Source organism: Quercus suber, unplaced genomic scaffold (genome assembly GCF_002906115.3).
Source record: "Quercus suber isolate HL8 unplaced genomic scaffold, Cork oak 2.0 scaffold_118, whole genome shotgun sequence".
NCBI classification, from domain to species: Eukaryota; Viridiplantae; Streptophyta; class Magnoliopsida; order Fagales; family Fagaceae; genus Quercus; species Quercus suber.
In genome coordinates, this window is record NW_027069583.1 from 32,269 (window position 1) to 53,462 (window position 21,194).

The following is a 21,194-nucleotide window of genomic DNA, read 5'->3' on the forward strand; positions in this document are numbered from 1 at the left end:
TTTTTTGGTAAACCATGCTTTTCTTGTTTAATGGCAAAGGCCCAATCTTTGCATATAAGCTGTAAAAAAAAAAGAAAAAGAAAAAAGAAACGTACTTGTTTCAAAGAAAAATGAATTTATATGGAGACAGTGACTCATTATTATTTTTAAGTGGACTCATAACTTTTTTTTTTTTTTGATGGAATACTCATAACTTTCATAACTTTTTTATTATTATTTTGATGTGGTACTCATAACTTTTTTTCAACACTCACAATTACTCATATAAGAGATGTTAAGAAAGAGCGTGGTCCTACTATTATACTTTTTCAACATCCCACTGCGCTCCACGTTGTGACTTTGTGTGATTTTAATTTTTACCCATCGCACAAGCAAACCATTGACTTTTGTGTACAAAGTTGTGACTAGAAATGTGTTAAATTGGTAAACCTGTTTTTCGCTCAAAGAAATATTGGTAACCTGTTCTTGTTTGAAAAAATAATAGCTCCCACATAAATAACTATAACCTTGAATCATTTTTATTTCTTTCAAAATTTTATAGTTGCAACCATGGGCGAAAGAATTTGAATCTTAAATTGAGATTTCTTAGCTACTACTTGACATGCACTTGGATCCAAAATAGAGAAATATGTGCAGCCTGGCGTGCGCACATTCATCACCTCCACTAAGATTGATATCTCATTCTAGGAAAATTCTTAGGTTGTTCCAGAGTATAGTGAAATTGTGCTCCCTCCTCTCACATTCATGGTGGATCTACCATAAATTTAATGAGTGGACCACACCATAAATGTGAGAGGAGGGAACACCATTTTTCGTGCTTTGGGAGTACCTAAGAATTACTTCTCATTCTAATAGACCAAAATTGAAAATTGAAGACAATATCAGATTTAGAGGTCAATCACAGATTTTGTTTCCCCTTAAAAAAACGAAATTAACAAAAAATACGCATAAAGAAGGAAAAAGAAAGTCATGGAACTCCAATGACATTCATATTTTCTTACAACCTAATTTCTTCCCATATCAGTTTTTACTTTTATTTACCATTGTCCTTTACCCAAGGGAGTCAATCTCGTATCGGAGGCTGTACTGGTTTGACTAGTGAAACGATATATTTCGGTATCGATTAATATCGGTGTACCATTTTAAGTTTACCGTTATTTTTTATATTTATATAAAATTTTATCATAAAATATTACCTCAATTCAGAAGAAATTATTTATGATTTTTGACTTTAGCATTAATTAAAAGAAAAAAAAAACACAATATTAAAAATAGAAAGTTTAATTGTTCATTGCATACTAAGAAAACAAATAATACTAAATTGCCTAAAGTTACAACATGGTCTAGCCCTTGGCTTTTGAAACAAAAATTGCCTCCACAGTTACCATTCTTCCTTTACAAAAATTCAAAAATTACAAAACTAAAAAAAAAAAAAAAGAAGAAGCTTTTTTTGGTATTGGCCGGTACGCTTAATACCGGCTAGTATTGCTCGAAATCGGCTGGTATTTAAACCGGTACGAAATGTTAGCATTTCGATATCGGTATACATACATGTATAGTATCGACCACCCAAAAATAGAAACCCAGGAAACCAAACACATATGTTGTGATTTTTTTAATATAAATGTATCTGTATTGTTTTTTTTTTTTTTTTTGAAAAAGTATCTGTATTGTTATTTCTTCATTTTTGTATTTTTCTACCGAATTTTTGACACAATTTCTTGAAAGATGTCGAATTATACTCGTTCGTATATACATACCATATTTTACTAACTATGATCTAAAAGACTATAATGTCGGTAATGGACAAACTAAACTTTGACCTCAAATAAATGTCTTGGATAATATTATGCGTAATCAGAGTCATATTATATTTTATTGAATAAATAACCTAAAGGTATATAATTTTATCTCAAGAGGAGAGATTCATCAAGATGATCCTCTCCCATTTATAAGTCGAGAAAATCCATAACTAACCCACCTGTACTTTCTAAAAAGCGACATATAAAGTAATTTTACATATATTTTTTCCTCATCCTAACTTGTTTTTTCATGGAATATTAGGAATCACACCTTACTTATATGTCAATTTATGATTGGTGTGTATAAGTTGACACAAGTCACACAACTTGCATCTTAATTATTCTTATTTCTTTTAAATTTTTCTTTATAATTTTGGTTTTTCACAAACACGGCCTTGGCAAGCCAAACACATCCATAGTTTTCAACTTCCCCTGCACTGCGACTTGCGTGATTTTACCCCCTGCACAAGCAAACCGTTGGACTGTTGTTTACAGACCATAGTAGAGTAGACTGTGATCACTCTGATTCGCGTGAAGGGCAAGGTTCGCAGGGGACGACATTCGCCTGACCAATGACCATAATGTGTTAAAATGGTAACCTGTTTACGAGATTTTTCTTCTTTGAAAAAGATAATACTCCCACATAAATAATTGTAACCTTGAGTCATAATTTCATTAAAAATTCGAGTTCATAAAAAAAATTTCATTAAAAATTCGATTGTTGCAACTAGCAAGGATATCATGTAATTAATTGGTATCCAATTCCAAATATATAAAAATGAAGTTACATAGTGTCTATTATTAGTTGAAAGGATTCACAATTAAAAAAGAAAAAAAACGAAATTAACCAAAAATACGCATAAAGATGAAAAAAAACAAAAGAAAAAAAAAAAAAGAAAGGAAGAAGAAGAGTCATGAAACTCCATTGATATTCGTATTTTTTTACAACCTAGTTTTCTTCCCTGATCAGTTTCTACTTTTATTTACCATCATACTTTACCACTAATCAACCCACAAAAAGAAACCCTAGAAACACTCAAGAACCAAACACCTATATTATGTTCATGATCCACACCACCACCAAAACACTAACGGACACAACTACGTCGTTTTGAAACATCCCATCACTTTCCAATCTTTCCCCTCAGCTTCACACCAAGAACCCTCTCCATCTTCGCCAACACAGCCTGGTTCGGCACAGCCTTCCCATTCTCATACTCCTGAACCACCTGAGGCCGCTCGTTGATCTGCTTGGCCAGCACAGCCTGGCTCATCTTCTTCTCCAGCCGCGCCTTCTGAATCAACTGCTTCACCTCCGTCGAGACCCGGTCCAGCGGCGCCGGCTCAGCAGCCTCGTCAAGCTTCTTAGCGTTCACAGCCGGAGCCGCCTTCTTGTTCGAACCGGCTACCGCCTTCTTCACGGTCTGCACAGCATCTTCTTCTCCAGCCGCGCCTTCTGAATCAACTGCTTCACCTCCGTCGAGACCCGGTCCAGCGGCGCCGGCTCAGCAGCCTCGTCAAGCTTCTTAGCGTTCACAGCCGGAGCCGCCTTCTTGTTCGAACCGGCTACCGCCTTCTTCACGGTCTGCACAGCAGCCCCGGTCCGCAACGCCTGGTTCACCGACTTCTTGTCGCGATCTTGAACCTTGGTCCTGCCCTTGTGAAGCACCACTGGCTCCCAGTCTTGGGTCAGAGCTCCTGGATATCGGCTCGGCATCGTAACAAACTCAGAGAGAGCAACAAAGAAACAGAGAGAGATATTCCCTAACAAAGAAAACTCAGAGAAAAACAAAAAAATTAACACAAGAAGAGCAAATGACAGAGAGCGGAAAAGACACAGAGCAACTGGAGAGAGGGGTATATAAAGGAGGTGAGGGTCTGGAAAGTTCTCAAGCCTTCTTGATACGGTAATTACTCTTGGTTGTCCATTCCGTTAGCTTGCAAAACAAGCTATGAAGTTAAAAATAAATATCTGCACTTGTTGCTGACGTGTCGTTCTTCTATTCGTTATTGTTGCTGACCTGGACCTTTTTTTTTTTGGACAACCTGACCTGGACCTTTCTAACTTCTCTCCGTTCCGTAACAAAGGGTAAAAATTTGACTTTCCCGTTTTTCTTGAAGTCTTTAATTAATTTTCCTGCAGTAGGAATTTGCCACGTAATTGTATAGTGAAAATTTCTTTTGGATTAAGCTGATTCTTGCGATCTATGATTGGTTGTTACTTGTCATGCTGATCTGCTTTGAAATTTCCCTTCTCGGTGAAGGGTAATTTTGGATTTTCGCTCTGCAATTGAATCGGACGCTTCAGAAAATGCAATAGAAATCGAACGGTCAATAGTTACGCAGGAAAGTGAATTAAATAGGTCAAGATCAGTCCACGAATTTTCTGCGCCCCAGGCCAAGACACTCGATGGGGCAAAATTTTGGCGCCAAATTTACACATTCTAAAATCACTTAGTAATAAATACCACTTCACTTCACTTCACATCCTCTCGCGCGCTCTTTCTCTCTCTCTCTCTCTAAAAATCTGAAAATGCAGCGCCAAAAATCTATACTCTCCTTTTTCCAAAAACCCTCGCCGGAAAGCAATGGCTCCGGTGCCGGAAATGAGCTCGGCAAACGGCGTGTTCCGGCGAAGCAGGAGAAACAAAACGGTGTCGCTCTCAATCAGGCTGTGAATGACACTGTTATGGACTCGTCTCTTGAAATCAGAGGAACCGACACACCGCCTGAGAAGGTGCCACGTCAGATATTTCCGGCGATGTCCTCCGGAAGCGAGGACGGCAGAGGTTCTTCACTGTTTTCGAGTATTATGCATAAGTTTGTGAAGGTTGATGATAGAAAAGAGGCTACAGAGAGGTACTAATTTAATTTCTTTTTTTTTTTCCTGTTAGTTTTTAAAAATTATTTTTATTTGAATGCATATGTGAAAGAGTTTTGCAATTATTTAGATCTATTATAGTTTTTTTTTTTTAAATAAATAATAAGTAGAACTGGAAATTTTGCACATCTCTTATTTTTTATTTTTGAAATACTAACTGCTGTTTGGTTGGTGAGAGAATTTGACAACGAAATAAAAATGTGATGGTACATTCCATATTGTTGCTTTGAAAAGATGAAAATCTCAGATTAACTGAGGCATTTCGTTTGTTGAAGCTGTTAATATGTTATTCCAATTTCACAATAGCCGATTGTGATATAATGGCATTGTTGGAAGTGACTGAATGATGATTTTGGGTATCCAACTTAAAACTTTTGAAGGAATTTGAAGTTGTTAAATTGCATATCTGGTCATAAACCTTTCACATTTGTTTCAAAATCGTCCTTATACTTTCAAATGTTTTTCACTTCATTCTTGATGATTTCAAAATTGTTTAAAAAACAAACAAAATTCATGAAATCGGGGTCACTTTGATGACGTGGAGCCTATGAAATGGCATCAATTCCATTTGCCATGTTAGAATTTCCATCTAGCAGATGACAGTAAGGACATTCTGAAATATATTTAAAGTATAAGGATGATTTTGAAACAAATGTCAAAGGTTGAGGACCAAATATGCAATTTACCCTTTTTTCCCCGCTTAAATTCATTGTTGAATGATAGATGTCTTATCCAACCTTATTCTCAAGTCTTGCACAATTCTTATAAGTTTTGAAGTTACAGCTTATTGCTAGTTAATGATACATGTAGATTTATGATTCTGTCATAATACACAAATTATTTCGCAAATTTCATGTGTCGTATGGTCATAGCTAGTATACAAAACTATCCGAAAGTAACTTTACATTTGTACGGTTGTGTTGCATGGTATAGTAATGTTTGTGTAAACTTTTGCAGTAACCACGGTCATGGTGAACAACATCCCCAAAAAGGTAATATTGTCAATTCAAATGGGGCAGTTGATCAAGGATGTGTCTTGCATATTGAAAGTGATGATGATATTCCCAGGCCGGAAACACCCGGTATGCAACCTCTTGTTCCTCGTTTAAAGCGATCTCAAGAGGATAGTCCAAAGTTCGATTCAAGCAAAAGGCTGAAACAACTTCAGGATACAACTGTCTTGAACAAGAATCATGCAGAAATTCCTGATACAATCAGCAAGTTTGAGTGGCTTGATCCTGCTCGAATCAGGGATGCTAATGGGCGAAGGCCTGGTGATCCTCTTTATGACAGGAAGACACTTTATATACCACCAGATGCTTTGAAGAAAATGTCAGCATCTCAAAAACAATATTGGAGTGTCAAAAGTCAATATATGGATATTGCACTTTTCTTTAAAGTTAGTAGACTGTGATCACTCTGATTCGCGTGAAGGGCAAGGTTCGCAGGGGACGACATTCGCCTGACCAATGACCATAATGTGTTAAAATGGTAACCTGTTTACGAGATTTTTCTTCTTTGAAAAAGATAATACTCCCACATAAATAATTGTAACCTTGAGTCATAATTTCATTAAAAATTCGAGTTCATAAAAAAAATTTCATTAAAAATTCGATTGTTGCAACTAGCAAGGATATCATGTAATTAATTGGTATCCAATTCCAAATATATAAAAATGAAGTTACATAGTGTCTATTATTAGTTGAAAGGATTCACAATTAAAAAAGAAAAAAAACGAAATTAACCAAAAATACGCATAAAGATGAAAAAAAACAAAAGAAAAAAAAAAAAAGAAAGGAAGAAGAAGAGTCATGAAACTCCATTGATATTCGTATTTTTTTACAACCTAGTTTTCTTCCCTGATCAGTTTCTACTTTTATTTACCATCATACTTTACCACTAATCAACCCACAAAAAGAAACCCTAGAAACACTCAAGAACCAAACACCTATATTATGTTCATGATCCACACCACCACCAAAACACTAACGGACACAACTACGTCGTTTTGAAACATCCCATCACTTTCCAATCTTTCCCCTCAGCTTCACACCAAGAACCCTCTCCATCTTCGCCAACACAGCCTGGTTCGGCACAGCCTTCCCATTCTCATACTCCTGAACCACCTGAGGCCGCTCGTTGATCTGCTTGGCCAGCACAGCCTGGCTCATCTTCTTCTCCAGCCGCGCCTTCTGAATCAACTGCTTCACCTCCGTCGAGACCCGGTCCAGCGGCGCCGGCTCAGCAGCCTCGTCAAGCTTCTTAGCGTTCACAGCCGGAGCCGCCTTCTTGTTCGAACCGGCTACCGCCTTCTTCACGGTCTGCACAGCAGCCCCGGTCCGCAACGCCTGGTTCACCGCCTTCTTGTCGCGATCTTGAACCTTGGTCCTGTTCTTGTGAAGCACCACTGGCTCCCAGTCTTGTGTCAGAGCTCCTGGATATCGGCTCGGCATCGAAACAAACTCAGAGAGAGCAACAAAGAAACAGAGAGAGATATCCCCTAACAAAGAAAACTCAGAGAAAAAAAAAAAAAAAAACACACAGGAAGAGCAAAAGACAGAGAGCGGAAAAGACACAGGGAAACTGGAGAGAGGGGTATATAAAGGAGGTGAGGGTCTGGAAAGTTCTCAAGCCTTCTTGATACGGTAATTACCCTTGGTGGTCCATTCCGTTAGCTTGCAAAACAAGCTATGAAGTTAAAAATAAATATCTGCACTTGTTGCTGACGTGTCGTTCTTCTATTCGTTATTGTTGCTGACCTGGACCTTTTTTTTTTTGGACAACCTGACCTGGACCTTTCTAACGTCCCTCCGTTCCGAAACAAAGGGTAAAAATTTGACTTTCCCCTTTTTCTTGAAGTCTTTAATTAATTTTCCTCCAGTAGGAATTTGCCACGTGATTGTATAAAGAAAATTTCTTTTGGATTAAGTTGATTCTTGCGATCTATGATTGGTTGTTACTTGTTATGCTGATCTGCTTTGTCACTAAACTTTGAAATTTCCTTTCTCGGTGAAGGGTAATTTTGGATTTTCGCTCTGCAATTAAATCGGACGCTTCAGAAAATGCAATAGAAATCGAACGGTCGATAGTTACGCAGGAGAGTGAATTAAATAGGTCAAGATCAGTCCACGAATTTTCTGCGCCCCAGGCCAAGACACTCGAAGGGGCAAAATTTTGGCGCCAAATTTTCACATTCTAAAATCACTTAGTAATAAATACCACTTCACTTCACTTCACATCCTCTCGCGCGCTCTTTCTCTCTCTCTCTCTCTAAAAATCTGAAAATGCAGCGCCAAAAATCTATACTCTCCTTTTTCCAAAAACCCTCGCCGGAAAGCAATGGCTCCGGTGCCGGAAATGAGCTCGGCAAACGGCGTGTTCCGGCGAAGCAAGAGAAACAAAACGGTGTCGCTCTCAATCAGGCTGTGAATGACACTGTTATGGACTCGTCTCTTGAAATCAGAGGAACCGACACACCGCCTGAGAAGGTGCCACGTCAGATATTTCCGGCGCTGTCCACCGGAAGCGAGGACGGCAGAGGTTCTTCACTGTTCTCGAGTATTATGCATAAGTTTGTGAAGGTCGATGATAGAAAAAAGGCTACAGAGAGGTACTAATTTATTTCTTCCTTTTATTTTTTATTTTTAGTTTTTAAAAATTGTTTTTATTTGAATGCAGTGTGAAAGAGTTTTGCAATTATTTAGATCTATTATCGTTTTTTTTTTTTTTTAAAGAATAAGTAGAACTGGAAATTTTGCACATCTCTTATTTTTTATTTTTGAAATACTTACTGCTGTTTGATTGGTGAGAGAATTTGACAACGAAATAAAAATGTGATGGTACATTCCATATTGTTGCTTTGAAAAGATGAAAATCTCAGATTAACTGAGGCATTTCGTTTGTTGAATCTGTTAATATGTTATTCCAATTTCACAATAGCCGATTGTGATATAATGGCATTGATGGAAGTGACTGAATGATGATTTTGGGTATCCAACTTAAAACTTCTGAAGGAATTTGAAGTTGTTAAATTGCATATCTGGTCATAAACCTTTCACGTTTGTTTCAAAATCATCCTTATACTTTCAAATGTTTTTCACTTCATTCTTGATGATTTCAAAATTGTTTAAAAAACAAACAAAATTCATGAAACCGGGGTCACTTTGATGACATGGAGCCTATGAAATGGCATCAAGTCCATTTGCCATGTTAGAATTTCCATCTAGCAGATGACAGTAAGGACATTCTGAAATATATTTAAAGTATAAGGATGATTTTGAAACAAATGTCAAAGGTTGAGGACCAAATATGCAATTTACCATTTTTTCCCTGCTTAAATTCATTGTCGAATGATATATGTCTTATCCAACCTTATTCTCAAGTCTTGCACAATTCTTATAAGTTTTGAAGTTACAGCTTATTGCTGGTAAATGATACATGTAGATTTATGATTCTACACAAATTATTTCGCAAATTTCATGTGTTGTATGGTCATAGCTAGTATACAAAACTATCCGAAAGTAACTTTACATTTGTACAGTTGTGTTGCATGGTATAGTAATGTTTGTGTAAACTTTTGCAGTAACCATGCTCATGGTGAACAACATCCCCAAAAAGGTAATATTGTCAATTCTAATGGGGCAGTTGATCAAGGATGTGTCTTGCATATTGAAAGTGATGATGATATTCCCAGGCCGGAAACACCCGGTATGCAACCTCTTGTTCCTCGTTTAAAGCGATCTCAAGAGGATAGTCCAAAGTTCGATTCAAGCAAAAGGCTGAAACTACTTCAGGATACAACTGTCTTGAACAAGAATCATACGGAAGTAACTGATACAATCAGCAAGTTTGAGTGGCTTGATCCTGCTCGAATCAGGGATGCTAATGGGCGAAGGCCTGGTGATCCTCTTTATGACAGGAAGACACTTTATATACCACCAGATGCTTTGAAGAAAATGTCAGCATCTCAAAAACAATATTGGAGTGTCAAAAGTCAATATATGGATATTGCACTTTTCTTTAAAGTGGTTAGTTATTGTTTTGATCAAATCTTGATTTTTTTGTTGAAATAATTTATTTCTAGCTATCATTGTGCATTAGAGCATGAATAAGCCCAAATGTCATATTTTTATTAGTTTCCTGATTGAGATTGATTGCTAATTAGTGACTATTGTTAGAATGGTGGTCAAATGATTAAATTCACCATTTTCTAGTAGCTTAAGGTTTTTGGACTAGTGGTAATTTATCAACATAAACAAGGTGCTAGTCCTCTTCCTTTGGAGCATTGTTGGAAGGATTAAATGCTAGAACATGACAAATGCACCTTGAGCAATGCAATTTGTTTTGATCTACAATGTGGGAAAAGTAGCCTTGTGTCTTTTATTTATATATTTTTATTGGGGCTAAAGTCAATAGTTTGGCTTGCTAAGCTTTAATTTTTCTATCATGATGTGAAGTCTCTTTGCAATGTACATGGTTATGTAATTAAACACTTCCTTTACCTGGGACCCCCTTGCTTGGGAGGGGGAAAAAAGGGGGGGGGGGGGTGTTTTAAGGAATGGGAGAGGGCTGTCTACTCTTGTGTATCCCATCAGCTCAAGTGGCCTCCAATTGACTGAAAGGAAAGAAATAATTGTCCCAACTTTGGATTATTGAAAGTTATTCATATCTATCTACATTAAGAATTACAGTTTGAAAAGGATGATTTTGTATATTGAAGCATATCTGCAGCACTATTTTTAAATTCAGAATTCTTTCTTTTGGAATTATATTACATAGTGTAGCAACCTATGATCAAATACAGGGAAAGTTCTATGAGCTATATGAACTAGATGCTGAAATTGGCCATAAGGAGCTTGATTGGAAAATGACATTAAGTGGCGTGGGGAAATGTCGGCAGGTGACTTCATGTTATTTTCATAAACATACTTGAGATATTTGCTCATCTATTGAAGAGAGTGATTTTGCGTGCAATAACGGTAATACTTTCCGGTCAGGTTGGCATATCTGAAAGTGGGATTGATGATGCTGTTCAAAAGCTTGTTGCTCGGGGGTAAGGAAGTGACTGGACTTATATGTTCATTCTTTGTTTCATTTTGTCTTTAAGGAAAATGAGGACATTCTATGTTTCCATTTCTGATTGACTCCTTTTTGTAGCTAAAATCCTCTGGTACATGGCAGTTAGGTTTGGTATGCAAAAATGTGTATTTAAATTTTTTGAGAATTTATGGATCATCATATAGCTGAAACAACAATCTTTTACTCATCTGCTACACCTGACAAAATTGAGAGAGAGAGAGAGAGTTTATGAGAAGCACTTGTTCGATCTAGCCATCTGCTGGTAGTTAGGATGAGATTTAGTTTAATGAAGTACTTATTTAAATTTCTGCTATGATATTTTTTATAAGCTATAGTTCACTTGTCTTACAATTTATTCTTTGTGAAGATATAAAGTTGGCCGAGTGGAGCAGTTGGAGACATCTGATCAAGCAAAAGCCAGAGGTGCAAATTCTGTAAGTTTTTCCATGCTGCATGATGGGCACTTCACATGAATTTATAGTCTTTGTTTTAAAGGGTTGTACTTGACTTGAAATCCATCTTGTGTTTGCGGCTTGTTACAAATGAAATTATTTGGGCTCTCTAGTCTTAACATCAATTTTCTAATCAAAATTGTTAGCCATACCTAAAGATTGAATTATTTTGTTGAAAATTTAGACCAAGGTCAATCCAAAGAAAGTGACATGTCCACATTAAAGTTTGTGCAATAACGGTAATACTTTCCGGTCAGGTTGGCATATCTGAAAGTGGGATTGATGATGCTGTTCAAAAGCTTGTTGCTCGGGGGTAAGGAAGTGACTGGACTTATATGTTCATTCTTTGTTTCATTTTGTCTTTAAGGAAAATGAGGACATTCTATGTTTCCATTTCTGATTGACTCCTTTTTGTAGCTAAAATCCTCTGGTACATGGCAGTTAGGTTTGGTATGCAAAAATGTGTATTTAAATTTTTTTGAGAATTTATGGATCATCATATAGCTGAAACAACAATCTTTTACTCATCTGCTACATCTGACAAAATTGAGAGAGAGAGAGAGTTTATGAGAAGCACTTGTTCGGTCTAGCCATCTGCTGGTAGTTAGGATGAGATTTAGTTTAATGAAGTACTTATTTAAATTTCTGCTATGATATTTTTTATAAGCTATAGTTCACTTGTCTTACAATTTGTTCTTTGTGAAGATATAAAGTTGGCCGAGTGGAGCAGTTGGAGACATCTGATCAAGCAAAAGCCAGAGGTGCAAATTCTGTAAGTTTTTCCATGCTGCATGATGGGCACTTCACATGAATTTATAGTCTTTGTTTTAAAGGGTTGTACTTGACTTGAAATCCATCTTGTGTTTGCGGCTTGTTACAAATGAAATTATTTGGGCTCTCTAGTCTTAACATCAATTTTCTAATCAAAATTGTTAGCCATACCTAAAGATTGAATTATTTTGTTGAAAATTTAGACCAAGGTCAATCCAAAGAAAGTGACATGTCCACATTAAAGTTAAGGAACATATTGAAGGAAAAAAAAAGGCAGGAAATTGTCAAAATGAGGATTTAAATTAATGATAAAGGTCATACCTAGTACACAAAGCTCTCACTTTTGCAGGATCTGGGAGAGGTCATGGTAAGCAACTTTAATTTTTCGGAGAGGATGACTCCTAGACTCAAACCCTCGACCTCTCGCTTTGGTGGAAGGCCCTTGATATCACACCAAGGCTCAACCTCTATCATTTATTCAAATTATTCATATTTTGCAATCTAAAATATCATTCCTATGGTGGCATGATAAAGGGGGTTGAGTTAATTGGACCTTCAATAGAAGTGAGGGTCAAAATTGGGAATTAGATTGAAACTAGTGACAGCTAAATACTAAATGAAGGATCCAATGATGGTGGGGTCAAATCTATCCTGTTTGTGATCCATCTCTAAATTTAAGATATAACTTTTGCAATTAATAATTTATTACATGGTTGAAAAGCATATATTTTCCTTTATGCTAGAAAAAATTCTTGGAAATTTCAATTACTAAATGACAAGAAATATTTTATTTGAAAGAATTGTTTGTTTAAAATTAATTTTTTTGTCCTAGAAAGTGGTGACATTGGCCATTTTCCAGTTTTTTGTCTTTGGTATGGTTACTCAGAAGCTTCAAGAAAATCAAATAAATAGAGATAAAGTTGCACTAGGCAGGGGTTGTACTAATATTGCAGGTGTTTTACTTGTACTATAAGTTCTATCACCTATTTACCTTGTTATTTGAAAGTGATGAAATTTCACTTTTCTATTTCAACTTGTATGTCCTTCATCTTCTTTTGCATCTTTTTTCTCTTATTGTATGCTTGGATTGACTTCAAACATTGGTTTTCAGGTAATTCAAAGAAAATTGGTTCAGGTGGTTACACCATCAACCGCAACTGATGGTAATATTGGGCCTGATGCTGTTCATCTTCTTGCAATAAAAGAGGTATGCTTGCTACTAGTCAGTTATGTTCATATATGTACAAACAGAATGTCAATCTTAGTTTGTGTACTGAATTCCAATTTTCCTGTTTACATGAAGGGAAAAGTTTGTCATTTATCTTTCATTCGCTTTGGTGGAAGGCCCTTGATATCACACCAAGGCTCAACCTCTATCATTTATTCAAATTATTCATATTTTGCAATCTAAAATATCATTCCTATGGTGGCATGATAAAGGGGGTTGAGTTAATTGGACCTTCAATAGAAGTGAGGGTCAAAATTGGGAATTAGATTGAAACTAGTGACAGCTAAATACTAAATGAAGGATCCAATGATGGTGGGGTCAAATCTATCCTGTTTGTGATCCATCTCTAAATTTAAGATATAACTTTTGCAATTAATAATTTATTACATGGTTGAAAAGCATATATTTTCCTTTATGCTAGAAAAAATTCTTGGAAATTTCAATTACTAAATGACAAGAAATATTTTATTTGAAAGAATTGTTTGTTTAAAATTAATTTTTTTGTCCTAGAAAGTGGTGACATTGGCCATTTTCCAGTTTTTTGTCTTTGGTATGGTTACTCAGAAGCTTCAAGAAAATCAAATAAATAGAGATAAAGTTGCACTAGGCAGGGGTTGTACTAATATTGCAGGTGTTTTACTTGTACTATAAGTTCTATCACCTATTTACCTTGTTATTTGAAAGTGATGAAATTTCACTTTTCTATTTCAACTTGTATGTCCTTCGTCTTCTTTTGCATCTTTTTTCTCTTAATGTATGCTTGGATTGACTTCAAACATTGGTTTTCAGGTAATTCAAAGGAAATTGGTTCAGGTGGTTACACCATCAACCGCAACTGATGGTAATATTGGGCCTGATGCTGTTCATCTTCTTGCAATAAAAGAGGTATGCTTGCTACTAGTCAGTTATGTTCATATATGTACAAACAGAATGTCAATCTTAGTTTGTGTACTGAATTCCAATTTTCCTGTTTACATGAAGGGAAAAGTTTGTCATTTATCTTTCAATGCACATTCCTGAAATCACATTAGATGCGAGCTCATTGTGTGATCTTATCAGTAAAGACAGTCAACAATAGGAAAAAGATTCTATCTTGAGATTTTTTTATCTTCATGTCTATGTTTCTGAAAAATGCATGATTCAAAGCTTTATAGTATATCATGAAAGTCCTGAATTATTACTGATGTTATAAGAAAGCATCCAACCTGGCTCTTATCTTGTTGAAAATTGATTTTTTTTTTTTGGGTGGGGTTTCTTTATGGGCACCTTGAAGAAAGAGGCAATTATTATTATTATTTTTTCCATCTCTTTTAATCGTATGTAATGCAGTAGTTGACTTTATAGCATGCTCCTGTACCTTTTCCTCTTAAAGTTGGCACTACTTGAATTAGTAATGGTTTTATGAGTTTATCTTGTTGCTGCTATATACTAGAAAATTTGTTCCAATATATTAACACTATGTTTTGTTAAATTTTCTCTTTAGGAAAATTGTGGCCTGGATAATGGTTCAATTGTTTATGGCTTTGCTTTTGTTGATTGTGCTGCTTTAAGAATTTGGGTTGGTTCCATCAGTGATGACGTGTCCTCTGCTGCTCTGGGGGCTTTACTAATGCAAGTATGGTTAATGTACTGTTTCCTTTGTTTAATCTTTTTTCAAGCAAAGTCTATCAAATTTGAATATTAAAATTTAGTGCTTTTATTGGGATTTGATTTTAGGTGTCACCCAAAGAAGTTATATATGAGAGTAGAGGTGAGCATTCTTCCCCCCACCCTGATGTTTGTGATTTGACCAGGGTTCCATTTCTGAAGCTTACATGAAAATAATTGCATAGTTGAAACTTAAATATTCAACTCCTGCAGGGCTGTCCAAAGAAGCTCAGAAAGCACTCAGAAAGTACTCATTAACAGGTCAGAATGTTAAACTTTTCTGAATGCCAGACTACATATGAGTGGAGTATAAAATTTAAGTGTTCCATGTAAACATGCTAACATACATGCTTTACAAATTTTGTTTTTCCATGTGTTAGAATAATGGTTAAATTTGCCATCCTCTATCTGTTTAAGCTTTTGGGATTAGTGGCAATTTATCATGGTATTATAGCATGTGATCTTGATCCTAAGTTCAAATCTTATTTCCACTCTACCTCCTATTTGAAAAAATTAAAAATCCCATGTGTTGTGATCCACTTATTAAGGGGAAGTGGGCCCACATGTGTCAGAAAGTGTTAAAATAGTGATTAAATGATTAAAATGGGAAACACACGAGCTCTACTTTTTAAAATTAAGCCACATAAGCCAAAAATTGAAGCTGTACCAAATGAAAAATAATTAGGAAGAGTAATTCTGCAGCCACTTTTCTGCAATATAATTGACATTGATTTCAACTTTGGTGAATGTAATATGGTTAGATATATTTTCTTGTTTGAATTATGTTGCGATTTGAGAAAAAAAGGTTGAACTTTGACTTCAGCGTTATAGATGCTCTTTTTATTGTTCTCTGAAACCTGGAGAATAGTATGAGTTCTGTAGATGTGATTTCTACATTCATGTGTGTGACTTAAGTGGAATGAGAGCACAGGTTTCAAACCAGCGTTTTCTTTCAGCTGGTTTGGGTTTGGGAACTTTATATTTGAGAAGTTAATAATGAATTTTGGTACCGAGATGCATATTTATATGCTAATAAATCAATTATCTGCATACTGCTTTACCAAAAAAAAAAAAATGCTGCATGATAATCAGTGAACTTGTTTGTGCAGTTGCTGGACTACAATGAACAAACCTGATAATTCAATCCTACTTATTGTGGGATTCTAAACTGATTATCATGCAGCATTTTTTTTTTNAAGAAGAAGAAGAAGGAATTTCAGCTTACAACGTCTATAGAAAAACATACAAGCATAAAGAAACATTACCTGGTACTTTGGGAAGTCACTATCTACAGCTGCTTCAAATTGGGCAAGGAATTGATCCAGCCCATTACTACCACTTAGCATTGGAAGCTTAAAAACTTTTGACAAAGATGAAATTATATGCCCTTCATTCTGTAAAAGCATTAACAAATCCAATCCCATACGAAGGCCTTTCACAAGTGACCCAAACACTTTAACCTGTACCACAAAACGTTATATATTTTCATCTAAATTATTGAAGCATAATATTCAATTAAAACAAAAAAAAAAAAAAAAAAAAAAGGAAATGTATTTACCATTTGAAGGAAAAGGTAGAGAATACTTACTCGCTGTTTCAAAATTTTTTTGCCTAACAAGGGCAGTATGAGTGAAGCTGATGACTGGACACTAGCCTTAACCCGTCCAAGCAGCCTTTCTAAGTCTGGAAGTTTTTTCAGATTTTGAGAAACAAGCAACATAACTTCTGAATTTGCCATTAGATCTTCAACCACATTAAGCCTATTATTTATGCCTTCAATATCTTTTAGTGGATGGCAAATCCAATTCCTTAAAAGCCGCTTACCAGATGATGTTACACAGTTATCAAGAAATTTGTACAATGTACCTGAAAATCAAGGAGTATTTAACTTTTAGATATTACATAACTAAGAATTAAAGCAAAATATAGGACATCATATGCCAGAGTAGTTTGCTTGAAGTGAAGGAGATGCAGGAACTTGCCTGATGGACCACCATCAGCATTATTGTTGAAAATCTCCAGATTAACCAGTGTCTGTCCATCAATTCTGAGGCAACCCCTATAAACTTGGTAAGGTAATACATCTCCATTCCGTAAAACATCATCTAACTGTAATTGACACAGGACAATTATTATAAAAAACACATATAGATGCTCCCATTTACTTTTTTCATATTCTTAACTTTAAAGAAAGGATACTAGCAAGCTTACCATTTTTTTTTTTTTTTTTTTTTTTTTCAATTTTTAATAGTAAAAGATTCCTGTGACAAAGTTGAAAATGTTGCTGCAGCTAGCAATGGTTTATTTCTGTTTGGATTTTTGAAAATTTATATGATTTGAAAAGTGCTTTTTCATTTTATCTTTTCAAAAAGGTTAGAAGTGTGTAATCAGCAATGCTGAATGAAATTCTGTCTCTTGTAGATCTTAGTAGGAGCCTTAGCAGTTGTATGTCAGTGGATATTGTGCACGATACACATTGTTTGAAGTCTTATTATCATTGGATGTACTTGGACCTAAATATAATATATTTTTTGAGTAAATTATTGCATACATAACCTTTCTTTCTACCATATAGACCTCTTAGTTCAAAACAGCTTTTCCATTCTTATGAATGAGCTTGTTTGGTGATTGTTTTACCGGGCAATGCATTAAATCAATATTTTGTAGTTGCTAAAGTTTTAGCATCTTCACCGTTGTATGCTCTCAAAATTTCTTATCCTTGAGTAATAATTTAAGTTTCCAGTGTTGTGGCTAACACTCAAGTGATATTATCTTGTTGCCAGAATCATGATGTAACAGATTCGGATGCTGAAACACTCTCTATTCTGGTTGAGTTATTTATTGAAAAAGCTACTGAATGGTTTGAAGTCATTTATGCCATCAATTGTATCGATGTACTAAGATCTTTTGCAGTCACTGCTAGTTTTTCATGTGGGCCTATGTCCAGACCTGTTATTTTGCCTCAATCTGAAAACATAACTATGGGCCAAGAGACCAGAGGACCAATACTTAAAGTTAAAGGGCTATGGCATCCATTTGCCCTTGCAGAGAATGGGGGAGTTCCTGTCCCAAATGACATAATCCTTGGTGAGGATACAGATGACTATCATGCACGAACTTTGCTACTGACTGGACCGAATATGGGTGGGAAATCAACCCTCCTGCGTGCGACGTGTCTAGCTGTCATACTGGCACAGGTTTTTCTTTTTCTCCCTATGGGTGATTTTGTTGTTTATCACCTAGGTTCTTGGTGCTAGTGGAGGAAATAATCTCATATATGTTAAAATTCTAGGGCGTTCTACCTTAAAAAAAAAAAAAAAAAACACTAGGATGTTCTGTTTTGGGTCAACTCATGTATATATTTTAATCTATGTTGACTTGCAGCTGGGTTGTTATGTACCCTGCGAGATGTGTGATCTCTCAGTTGTGGATATCATCTTCACTAGGCTTGGAGCTACTGATCGAATCATGACCGGAGAGAGTAAGTGCGCCTTAGCCAAAGAAAAAATTTTAATTGTTATGGATTGATTCAATCTTTGTGATCTGAAGTTTTCTGTGCAAGAATTTGACATGCTGGACCATTTAACTGTTGGACTGTCATTAATTATCATGCTATGAATGGGAGTGGGTATGTGGGTTTTGATAGTAAGGTAGTCATAGTGCTGGGTGTTTGCAGTTGATTTGTAAATACCTTTAGTGGTGTTATTTAGGTGGATTTTATTAGGTTCAAGTGCAAAAAAAAAAAAAAAAAAAAAAAAAAAAACAACAACTGCTGGGAGGCTTAATGAAGTAACGCATGTTACTTTTTGTTTAAAAGTTTTGTAGTTTGACCATCAAACCTTTTTTTTTTTTTTTGGGGGGGGGGGGGGGAGATGTCAAAAAGAAAGAGGAATTCAAAACTAATAGAAGCAGAACAATAAATTAGTTATCCCTACCCAAAGCAACTCTAGCCACTTGGGGGAAATTCCTCTCTCAGAGCCCATTTAGCAAGACAGTCAGCAACAACATTAAAATCTCACCTAATATCTGACTATTAGATAATCTTCCCTGCATGGCTTTTGTTGGGCATGCGTGGTAACAGCTTCAATAATATTCAAAGGCTTGTGACACAACTTGTCTGATAGCCAAGGCTTTGGCTACTGCAGGAGAGAGAGCATCAAAACTTTCACTCAATAATGCTTCACAGCTGGTCTCTTTTATTTAATTGTACAAATATTTGTGGTGATAAAATACTTCATACTATAAGACTGAACAATCAATTGCTGGACTTCAGTAAAGCGGCTTCCATGCATATGCATGGGCTATCATTTTGAGGGTCTTAAAATAAATATCAAGCAAACTGCATCCTTCTAATATATTGGACTTTAAATCCAAATCTTGTGTTTTATAAAATTAATGCAATATAGATTGAAACTCATTCTCACAGACATGGACACGGGTTTGTATGTGTAAGGACTTTTTGAATTGCAAAGTGATTTTGGAAACAATGTCAATCTTTTGTAGGTACATTTTTTATTGAGTGCACAGAAACAGCATCAGTTCTTCAAAATGCGACTCAAGATTCGTTGGTTATTCTTGATGAACTGGGTAGAGGAACAAGCACTTTTGATGGATATGCCATTGCTTATGCGGTGAGATTTTGCTCTTTAATGACTAGTCTTTTGCCCCCTTTCTTTGTTTTCTCATCTTATCCTCAGAAATTATTATACAAATTTCTAACTTCCAATTAGAATATCTTAAACATCTTTGGTTCTATTGAAACTATTTGGCTTTTCTAAATAGTCTATTTGAGAGAGGCTTGTAATATGTTTAAAAATGGATGTATACATAACAAGTTACAAACTTATAAATATACGCATGTTTTGTTTGCTTAAGCATAGTTTGACTATAGACTTCCTAATCCAAATGAACCTAGCAATTAAATCAGGGTAAACATATATAAAATGTTCCACTAATTTATTTTAAATCAGGGGTGGCAACAACTGAAAGAAAGCAAATATAAGATATAATGAAATTATTTTTACACATCAAAACAACAAAGAAATGAAATTATTTTTAGAGTTGCAGGCACACATACACGTATCATGCAAGGGGATGGTAGCTTCTAGGGCTGCATGTAATTAGCTTAAACCAAGTATGAAATTCCTGTCCCATTATTCTATATAGCCACAAACGCCTCTTGTAGGCCACTAATAGTTCTAAGGTGATTGTATACTCGTGTTATTAACCATTTGACTTACAAGTGTTCTATGTGCCATAGCTGACTATGTTTAACTTTTGATGTGTGTTCATTTCAATGGAATTAACCTTTAATACTTGTCCAGGTATTCCGCCATTTGATCGAAAAAGTTAATTGTCGACTACTATTTGCTACACATTACCACCCACTTACCAAGGAATTTGCTTCTCATCCGCATGTTACCCTGCAACATATGGCCTGTGCTTTTAAGTCAAAATCGGAATGCTGTTCTAGAAGTGACCAGGAGCTTGTTTTTCTATACCGGCTTACATCTGGAGCCTGCCCAGAGAGCTATGGGTTGCAAGTGGCAATGATGGCTGGAATCCCAGAAAGGGTGGTTGAAGTTGCATCAAAGGCTGGACTAGTGATGAAAAATTCTCTTGGAGATAGTTTTAGAAAAAGTGAACAGAGATCAAAGTTCTCAACTCTCCATGAAGAGTGGTTTAAGATGCTAATGGCAGTCTCTGATACTGGAGATTGTAATTTTGATGACACTTTCGATACGTTGTTTTGCTTGTGGCATGAGCTAAAAAGCTCGTATGGATCGGGTAACTAAAAAGAAAAGCATGGGAACGCGTTGTAAATATCAAGTTTTGAAATGATTATTACATTAAAATAGCAATGTGAGTATTGGCTTCAACGTTTCAGCCACTTTATCGGGTGTTTAAAAACTTTGTAGGTTTGTGATCACTTAACAGAATTGAATAAATCAGGAGTTATAAATCTATAAATCTATTAAAAGAAAAGCATGGGAATGCGTTGTAAATATCAAGTTTTGAAATGATTATTACGCTAAAATAGCAATGTGAGTATTGGCTTTAACGTTTCAGCCACTTTATCGGGTGTTTAAAAACTTTGTAGGTTTGTGATCACTTAACAGAATTGAATAAATCAGGAGTTATAAATGTATAAATCTATTGAGTATCATTTTTAACCATACAAGCTAAAGTAATAAGTTAGTTAAGCGAGATAATTCAAAAAATTAGCAACTTGTTTAGAGAATAATCCAGCGGTCCCTTTCAATGTTTCTTGCCTAATTCACCCTGACAGAGTCAAGACAAAAAACCGAATCCAAGCATTCCCTAATAAATTACTC

At 35.6% G+C, this 21,194-nt stretch overlaps 3 protein-coding genes across 3 annotated transcripts; 1 reads left to right on the forward strand and 2 right to left on the reverse strand.

Annotated features, from left to right (window-relative positions):
* Window positions 1-2,702: 2,702 nt before the first annotated feature.
* LOC112030195 (multiprotein-bridging factor 1c) lies at window positions 2,703-3,657 on the reverse strand. The gene is made up of 2 exons (XM_065775712.1): window positions 3,340-3,657; window positions 2,703-3,190 (listed from the first exon to the last, which is right to left on the reverse strand). The coding sequence occupies exons 1-2, from the start codon at window positions 3,517-3,519 to the stop codon at window positions 2,927-2,929; spliced, it is 444 nt and encodes a 147-aa protein (XP_065631784.1). The 5' UTR covers window positions 3,520-3,657; the 3' UTR covers window positions 2,703-2,926.
* A 521-nt stretch (window positions 3,658-4,178) lies between these two features.
* On the forward strand, window positions 4,179-20,749 carry LOC112030170 (DNA mismatch repair protein MSH7). Its single transcript, XM_065775698.1, has 15 exons — window positions 4,179-4,661; window positions 5,641-6,082; window positions 7,908-8,293; window positions 9,266-9,710; window positions 10,487-10,582; window positions 10,680-10,735; window positions 11,129-11,195; window positions 13,096-13,191; window positions 14,696-14,827; window positions 14,929-14,962; window positions 15,073-15,132; window positions 17,596-18,056; window positions 18,244-18,340; window positions 19,363-19,490; window positions 20,184-20,749. Exons 1-15 carry the CDS (start codon window positions 4,336-4,338, stop codon window positions 20,652-20,654), a joined length of 3,297 nt encoding a protein of 1,098 aa, XP_065631770.1. The 5' UTR covers window positions 4,179-4,335; the 3' UTR covers window positions 20,655-20,749.
* On the reverse strand, window positions 6,481-7,259 carry LOC111990592 (multiprotein-bridging factor 1c). The gene has a single exon (XM_024022379.2). The coding sequence runs from the start codon at window positions 7,134-7,136 to the stop codon at window positions 6,705-6,707; it is 432 nt and encodes a 143-aa protein (XP_023878147.1). The 5' UTR covers window positions 7,137-7,259; the 3' UTR covers window positions 6,481-6,704.
* Window positions 20,750-21,194: the final 445 nt, after the last annotated feature.

Bases quoted from the DNA above. Each gene is read 5' to 3' on its own strand.
- LOC112030195 (XM_065775712.1), bottom strand. From the start codon at position 3,519: ATGCCGAGCCGATATCCAGGAGCTCTGACCCAAGACTGGGAGCCAGTG. The intron at 3,191-3,339 runs GTGAACGCTAAG...TCGAACAAGAAG, and splicing joins ACAAGAAGGCGGCTCCGGCT to GCGGCTCCGGCTGTGAACGC.
- LOC112030170 (XM_065775698.1), top strand. From the start codon at position 4,336: ATGCAGCGCCAAAAATCTATACTCTCCTTTTTCCAAAAACCCTCGCCG. The intron at 13,192-14,695 runs GTATGCTTGCTA...TTTTCTCTTTAG, and splicing joins ATCTTCTTGCAATAAAAGAG to GAAAATTGTGGCCTGGATAA. The intron at 15,133-17,595 runs AACTTTTCTGAA...TAATAATTTAAG, and splicing joins ATTAACAGGTCAGAATGTTA to TTTCCAGTGTTGTGGCTAAC.
- LOC111990592 (XM_024022379.2), bottom strand. From the start codon at position 7,136: ATGCCGAGCCGATATCCAGGAGCTCTGACACAAGACTGGGAGCCAGTG.